The sequence below is a fragment of the Nestor notabilis genome, unplaced genomic scaffold, assembly GCF_000696875.1.
Source record: "Nestor notabilis isolate BGI_N333 unplaced genomic scaffold, ASM69687v1 scaffold20744, whole genome shotgun sequence".
NCBI lineage: Eukaryota > Metazoa > Chordata > Aves > Psittaciformes > Psittacidae > Nestor > Nestor notabilis.
Genome location: NW_009924569.1, coordinates 1 through 8,487, shown reverse-complemented (window position 1 = coordinate 8,487; position 8,487 = coordinate 1). Strand labels below are relative to the sequence as shown.

Here is an 8,487-nt window from a genome sequence, read left to right as displayed (position 1 = left end):
GCAGGAATGAAGGTATGTGGGGCTCTTCATTTCAGTGCTCTACTGTTATCACTGAATGGTCTTTAGGATAAAGCTCTTTAAGAAAATATCTTGATTTAATTTTTATTTCAAGTATTTTTTGCCTGTCTTCTTGCCGGCTCTAATTTCCCTCGCTCTTCACAAGTTCCAGCACACCAAAGTCCAAGGCTATGTATAGGTCCATATGTGCAGAGCGGATTTCATGCTTATTGGGTCAGGAATGATGGTCTACACCTGCACGTATTGGTGTTTTGGCACTAAATCTGGGATAAGGAAATGCTACACTGCTTTCAGGAAGCTTCACTCTTTTCTTGCTCTTGATTGTCAAACATTTCCTCTTTCTTTATGAAATCAGAATTATAGGACCACAGACTAATTTAGACTAGAAGGAACTCTGGGAGGTCTACCCTGGAGGTCCTCTGGTTCAGCCATCCAGCCACCCACCTAAAGCAGTACTATCTCAAGGTTAGGTGAGGTTGCTCAGGGCCTTTTCCAGTGCTCTCTGAGCAGCCTATTCCAGAGCCCAACCACTATTGTGATTTTTTTTTCCCTTACATCTAGTTGGGATTTCCTTTCCTGCACCTCGTGACTGCAACTTCTCATTCTTTTGCTTTGCATACTGAGAAAATGCAGTTTTGGCCCCCCTGTTGTTGGAGATAATACTTATTCCCTTCTCAGACCTCTTTCCAGGCTAAACAAACCTAGTTTTCTCATTCTCTTCTATCTCATATGTCATGTACTGCAGCTGAACCATCTTGGCCTCCCTGAACTAAACTAGCTACAGTTTGTCAATGTCTCTTGTACTGGGAAGCCCCAGACTGAACACAACACTCCAGTAGTGTCTCACCAATGTCAGATTTCTCTGTGAAGTACTTATAGTGTAAGGCTGTGGTTATGTACATGCAATCAATATGGCACCTTACCTTGCTGCTTTGTTCCCTCCACCTCTGGATAGCCCACCCAACCGTGACACTTCTTTCCTTCAGTTCCCTTGTAGGTGTTACCTTCATTGCTTCACCCCTTTCACTTTTCTATCCCTTCCATAGCCAGAGCCACCAGTTCCAATTCTTTTGTAGGTATCCATACCCTGCTTAACAGCTATTTTTCGGTTTCTGGTATTTTCTTTTACAGTTCTCATCTCAGACTTAAGGATAGAGAAGACAAGATAATTTTGATTTCTTTTCAGGTTCTGTCTTTCCCTGATACCCTTTGCTGCAACTGTTCCAGGTGAAATTCCCCTTTCTTGACTATGGGACGCTGTATTTTCAATGAGCTCTTCATAAGCACATGGGATCAAGGCAGTAACACATCCCAACCTCTTTGGGAAATACCTGGCATGCACTAATACCGTGTTTGGTTTTCCCCTGGCCATATCACATGCTGGCTCAGAGTAGCTCAGAAGACATCTAATACACTCAAGTTGCTCTCATCCGCTGTTCGTATAAGCTTTTAGCTAATAGCAGTTATTTATATTAATTCCCTAGTGAATGTCTTTGAACATGGAACTATTAAACTACATTCCATTTTTTATTACTGTCATCTAGTTCTTTCTGTCTGATTTCCTGATCATCCTCTGTATTGACTATGCCATCTAGTGAATATCATCATCAGATTTTTAGCACATTGCTAGTATATGTGCCAAGGTAATTGATGCAAAAAAGATGAAAACATTAATCCAAAAATCAATCTATGACCCACCTCCACAAGAATCCTTCTTTCACCCTACTTCAGTGTTAATGTTTCTCTCTTCATAAAATCCACCATCTTCTTCCAGATGCTTTTATTATCCCCTTCTGGTTCAGTTTAACCCCATAGTACCCTGTATCAAATTACCTGTGGAACTCCAGATATAGTTTCCTTTCTGTAGCAAGTCCCTATTTCTTTCAAGGAATCCTGCAGTTACGAGGGTTGATCCTTCCCTCCTGCCTTGTCCTTCTTTTCTGCACATAACTACTATGCTAATTTTTCTACATAAACAAGGTATCTTCTCCAATTGACAGATGAGTTAATACTACTGGCCCATGAGCTCATGCAAGTTCTTCAGAATACTTGTGTGGATCCAGTATCAGTGTGAAGGTCACTGACATTTCTTTCATCTAAGCTGCAGAAACTCTGTGTTCATTTTTTCATTCCCACCTTGCCCCTGTGCTCAATATCACTGTATCCAGCTCTGGAGCCCTCAGCACAGCAAAGATGCAGATCTGTTGCAGTGAGTCCAGAAGAGCGCTGCAGAAATGATCAGAAGGCTGAAACACGTCTCTGTGAGGAAAGGCTGACATTTGGGGTTCTTCAGTCAGTAGAAGAGAAGGCTCCAGGGAGACTTCAGCAGCCTGAAGTACTTAAAGGGGACTTAAGAGAAAGATGGAGACAAACATTTTAGCATGGCCTGTTGTGATAGGACAAGGGTAATGAGTTTAAAATAAAAGAGGGTAGATTTAGACTAAATAGAAGGAAGAAATATTTTACAAAGAGGGTACTGAAACACTGGAACAGGGTGCAAAGAGAGGTGGTAGATGAGCCATCCCTGGAAGTATTCAAGGCCAGGTTGGACAAGCCTCTGAGCAACCTGATGTAGCTGAATATGTCCCTGGCCATGGCATGGGGGTTGGACTAGATGACCTTTAAAGGTCCCTTCCAACCCAGACTATTCTACAATTCTGTGATTGTCTTTTCATTAAGATCTGAGGCAAGTAAACTGGGTAGTTCTTAGACCACACTGAAATTGGTTTGCATTTCTATATGATGCACTTCTAGATCCACAAATAACAGCCTTATGCCCATTTTATTGATGAAACCCTTTTTCTCTTTATGTCCTCTGTCATGCTAACTCAGCTTGAATTTTGGCAACACTTTGGTCCCTCACTCTTAGAACAAGGGTAGCAAAACTTATAAGAGAGAAAATAGTTATACATTCTCCTCTATAGTATTCACAACATTATTTTTCCCTTTCTTCCCTGCTTAGCCTTAATTGCTCTTCTGAGAGAAGGAGAGAGCCTGGAGGATCTGATGAAGTTGTCTCCAGAAGAACTGCTGCTGCGATGGGCAAACTATCACCTGGAGAATGCAGGATGCAACAAAGTCAGCAACTTCAGCTCAGACATCAAGGTATGAGAAACACTGACCAACAACAGCAAACCAGCAGCTCCACATCCAAATCCTTCTCCTTCAAAAACAAATTGTTCACTGAAACAATCCAAGCAGCTGAGACTGCTCTGCCAAATACGTGGAGACAGGCACATAAAATCGTTTTAGTGTGGTTTATCTTTTTGCTCAGTAGTATTCCTCCTCCTCCTGACTTCCAAGTCATCACTGCCAGCCCCAGCACACCACATGCCTAGGAAAGAAATGGCTGCTGGCTCTGGACATGGCATAATGACTCTACCACTGTATTTTCAATTCCCTGACTCTATTGCTCTCCTTCCTAAAACCCTTAAATGCCTCTTGACCTCGCTTTAGTTTGGAAAAGTTAGACCTTGACCCAGACATGTAACTAGGTGTAGGAGAAGAGGATGGGGATCTTCCAATTCCTCCACTTGATCTTTCCTTCAGTACAGCACCTGGGTTATGTGCTCCTGTGTCCCAACCTTTGCTATATCCCTGCATGCACTTACCTTCAAGTTTTAATTCAGTGGGATTATTCAAAATAATATAGCTGGTGGAGAGGCACTTGCAAGTATGGGTCTCTAGTCCATGCAGCATATTTCATCTACTTCAGAATTCATGGGCTTGTGAGCACAGATTTCAGCAGAGGAAAGTTCTCTGTAGGACCCTTATTCTTCCCAGACAAACATATCTGAACCTCAGTGGTGAGGCCTGGCCAGCATCCTAGAGCTGTAGCGGGTATATCAGCAAGGGTGTGTGAGCTGGCTTCCAGGAAAGCCAGAGGATGGCCAGCACACCAGTCTCACCAGCCATGACCCAACCTGCCTGCTCCCACCGTAGCATGGGAAAAACCCGACTCCAGAGATGCCTGGCTGTAGGCTTCACCAGGGACTGAAGCATGGGACGTCATTTACCATGACTTACTTGACATACAGAAAAAAACACCAGGGGAGACAACAGGAGAGTCTGAGAGTCACATTTGACAACATAGTTTTTATTGTAATAGAGTTTTGGTTCACTGGGTGGAGGCAACTGAAGAATATCCATGGAAAGAGAAGGGAATGGAGTCTTTCCCATCTTTCTGTAGGCTGGCTGAGAGCTCTATAATGCAACTGATTAAATCCTATCTGCAACTGAAAGATAAATAGCACTTACCATATTTACAGTTGGAAAATAAGGTTTTACCTCTCAGAGGCCAAGACTTCAGCTTTTACAGCCATTCTCTAATTAAGTGTGTCTCCCCACCTCACTTCAGTTATAAATAACTACTTTCTAGATATGGTGGGTAGTAACACAGATGTATAAGATTTAAAATAATTCAGGTAATCTACTTTATATTTTGAAGAGTATCAGTTGAGTTAGTCAAGTCCCTAGATAATAACATGTAGCTTTGTTTTCAGTTCTTTGAGTTATTCCTGAAGTGAGATTAATATTTTCCACACATAGAAGTAACATTACATTTCACAGAAGATTAGACAAAACATGTTAAATCCTTGTCTTTTCCCTGCCCTTTTGCCTGAAAAATGCTGATACTGTTGTCAGTTTTAACTTTTGTCCTTGAAAACTATGCTTTCTCTTCCATAACTGTTCCAGCGTTGCTTTGAAATCCACTTTAAACATCTGCTTTCTTCTTCTGCATTTTCTTTTATTAAATGCTCAGCAGCCTGACTTCTACAGCATTATAAAGGTATGCATTTTCTTATCTCTAATTTAATGTTCAGATTAAGCCAATTCTAATACTTCTTTTGTTGTTGCTGTCCTTTTTGTATGTGCAACACACAACACTTTGTCTCAGGCGCTGACCGTTCTGCAGCATGTATATATTGGCTTGGGGAAGAGATAGATCTGGCAAACACAGCATAAAGTAGGAATTGCGAAGTGCTTCCAGTTTAATTAATTTAATTATGTAGCCCAATGATGGATGTAATAAAAATGAAGCATGCAGGCACATTGTTCAGGGGAGCACTGGCACGCAGAACCTGAGCTTTAGATGTAATTTTTCCTCCCCTTAATTTCTCTGTCTGTCACAGGACTCGAGAGCTTATTACCATCTGCTGAACCAGGTTGCCCCCAAGGGAGACGAAGAAGGCGTTCCGGCTATTACTATTGACATGTCGGGATTAAGGGTAAAATGAGATAAGTTTAGAGTAAATGACGATACTTTCTATCTGTTACTTGCATTGCTGGCCAACACAGAGTTGCACTGGGATGCCAGAACAAGCAAACTCTTTTGAGCATTGCAACATGATCTTGTGTCTCAGAAATCAAAGCTTTCACAGATTTAAATGTGTTTTGCCTTTCGTTAGATATTATTGCTGAAACTTTAGCAACCATTGAACGACACTGATAAACTACTAACATGTAACAAGTATATTTAAATATATTTCTTTGGGAATTTCATCAAAATATCTGCTTTTATATGGAATATAACCATAAAAGCATTAGGGTGAGATGGCTGGATTGTAGGTAAAGCCCTTTTGAAAACATAGACCTGATGTTTGTAAAAGTGGGAAAGGAAATAGTTATAAATCTGACAAAGACCTGGTTTAACAGCCTTGCACCTAGCTCCACACATGGAAACCCTGAGTGGGTCTTGTGTGCAGTGCCAGGCGGTGGGGTGAGGCTGATGGCCCCCTTTTCTCCCGGAGCAGGAGAAGGATGACGTCCAGCGAGCAGAGTGCATGCTGCAGCAGGCGGAGCGGCTGGGCTGCCGGCAGTTTGTCACAGCCACCGACGTCGTGCGGGGAAACCCAAAGCTAAACTTGGCCTTCATCGCCAACTTGTTCAACAAATACCCTGCCCTGCATAAGCCAGAGAACCAGGACATCAACTGGAGCTCTATTGAAGGTGAGGAGAGTGCAAATAAAGTATGTTTCTGGCCACCCATGCCACAGTATTCCCAGCTCTGAGTTGATGATATGTTAACCTAACCCCATATCCTTCAGATATATTCACTGCACCATTAACACAGGCAGCCTTGACAAATGGAGGCTGCTCTTTACCTGCATGTAGCTTCTCGTATTTTGGAGGTCTGTTCTGTGGATGGCGCATGTTAAAAGACAAAATGGTTGTGGGATGTCTGAACCAGTACTGACTATTGAGCGTGCTGGTTAGTTGAAATTAGAGTTGATTTAAGGGAATTAATCATTCCCTTAATTGAGAGTAATTTAAAAAACAGATCTTGCATAAGCCTGCTGCCTGCTTGTTCTGAGCTGGGGTCAGGGCCACTGCTGTATGGATCATTTGCTGAGGTTCAGGTCCTTCTTTCTCAGCCTCGTAGTGAAACTGTTCATGCTAGGGCACAGGCTGTTCTTGAATTCTTGAAGGCATTTCAAGGCCAATCTGCCTAAACGCTATAATATATAGGTCATGACGAAATATTACATGCTGCACCATGCTCTCTTATTTCACATGTCAGCCAGTGTCTCCTTCTGTTTATGGTTCAGTGCACTGTAAATTCTGAGTTACGGTTTCATCACAGGACACATTTTACTGGAGTGTTGTGTTTTGCAGGACTGTTGATTGATGTATCTGTTATTTTAGGTGAGACAAGGGAAGAGAGGACGTTCAGGAACTGGATGAACTCTCTGGGTGTTAACCCACGTGTAAATCATTTATATAGGTAAGAAGAGGTATTGCACTTTCTTCAGATGATAAATACAGCCACCAAATTGCTTAAAAAACCTAAAAACTTTTGGATCCTATAAGAATATATGTTGCTTGATTTTTTGTAGTTTTTTTTTTTTTGTAATAGAAAACTAAGTTTACCCCATTAATAGTTTAGTTGGGTTCCTTTCCTCTGATCTTTGGATAACAATATGTCTTTTTTATTGTTTTCAGTGACCTGTCAGATGCCTTGGTCATCTTCCAGCTCTATGAAAAGATCAAAGTGCCAGTAGACTGGAACAGAGTGAACAAACCACCATATCCTAAACTGGGTGGCAACATGAAGAAGGTAAAAAAAGCTGGAATAGCTCCAGTAGCGATGCCCTATCCTCAGAGGATGTCTGTACCAGTTCAAACAGCAATGTGGGCACTCACATTGCTCTCAAGTCCCAAGTACAGCACATTAAATGATCTTTTGTCTAGTCAGTGAATAAATTTTCATCCTGGAAAAGAAACATACATTTAACTCACTGGCTCTTTTGACAGGTGAATAATATTTGTAAAGAAAAAAGACTCAACACCTTTGGTGTCAATATTTAAGAACTGTATTTGCAGACCATTTTTGCTTCTTAGTCACCAATTATAATGCATTTTCACCATGAGTCATATGGCACCAGCTTAATTGCAGCTGTCTGGATCACTGCCCTCCACATCCAGTGAAGACAGTGATGATAAGCACTCTTGACCAGATGCCTCAAGAACTGATCACAGAGTTGATGCTAAATACAAAGCTTTCTCCCAGCTATCTGGATGAGTAATTCCATTCAGTTAGGCCAGAGTGATTGACTGACCACAGTATTGACTGGGACACTAATCCTTTGTCTCAGTGTAATGCTGTGATGTTGGACGTACCCATGAGCCATAGATTCATATTATCCAGGGAAATCTGGTTTTCAGGCTCTGATGATGAAGTATAACATTTCCTTCTATGTTAACTGTTTACCATGGTATTTTTGGGATGTAACTGGCTGCTGTTACTCAAACAGCTGTATGTTTGACTAATATGTAAGGAGCCCCAGAGCTCCTTTTTGCCCAGGAGGATCAGGACTAAGGAATCCAAAGAATTTAAAGTAACAGCACCTTGTCTTCTTTTTATCTATATTTTTGAACTGCACTAATTGACTCTGTCATTAACAGCTTGAAAATTGCAACTATGCAGTGGAACTGGGAAAGAATCAAGCCAAATTTTCCCTTGTTGGCATCGCTGGGCAAGATCTGAATGAAGGAAACCGTACACTCACGCTGGCCTTAATCTGGCAGTTGATGAGAAGGTATGGCAGCCAGACACAAACTGCAAACCATATACTCAGTTTGCGTTGTGATGGTTTCCTGCTGCTATCACTGAGAATGCTCGACAGGCTTTCTTACTCCTCTCTTTGCACTTATATGCAAAGACAGAGTAACCTTCTGCTCGCTCCTAGTTAGGGGTGCAATCAGGAAACACGTCATCTTGTGGGCAAGGCCATTACAGGCAGCTCATGTCGAATGTTATTATTGTCACTGTCTGTATAGCGTGAGTAAATGTGCATTGCATGGAAGAGAAAAAAATAAGTTGAAGGTCTCTGTATCAGAGAATGGGAAGAATGTACTGGAAACAAGGAGTTGATGCAGGAGGTTTGTAATCTGCTACCTGAAGCAGATGCAGTGAAGTAGGTCTCCCCACTTTAATGTAATTCTCTGTGAATGTGTGTGTTTATGTGC

At 41.7% G+C, this 8,487-nt stretch overlaps 1 protein-coding gene across 1 annotated transcript in view; it reads left to right on the top strand.

Moving 5' to 3' along the window:
* LOC104404275 (plastin-2-like) overlaps positions 1–8,057 on the top strand; it is a gene marked incomplete at its 3' end in the record, with an annotated part of 15,401 nt that extends 7,344 nt beyond the window's left edge. The window contains exons 7-14 of the mRNA XM_010012664.1: positions 2,290–2,326; positions 2,981–3,123; positions 4,781–4,807; positions 5,151–5,246; positions 5,772–5,967; positions 6,664–6,742; positions 6,961–7,075; positions 7,924–8,057. Coding sequence (XP_010010966.1) covers positions 2,290–2,326; positions 2,981–3,123; positions 4,781–4,807; positions 5,151–5,246; positions 5,772–5,967; positions 6,664–6,742; positions 6,961–7,075; positions 7,924–8,057 — 827 coding nt within the window. The remainder of the gene's footprint in view (positions 1–2,289; positions 2,327–2,980; positions 3,124–4,780; positions 4,808–5,150; positions 5,247–5,771; positions 5,968–6,663; positions 6,743–6,960; positions 7,076–7,923) is intronic.
* Positions 8,058–8,487: the final 430 nt, after the last annotated feature.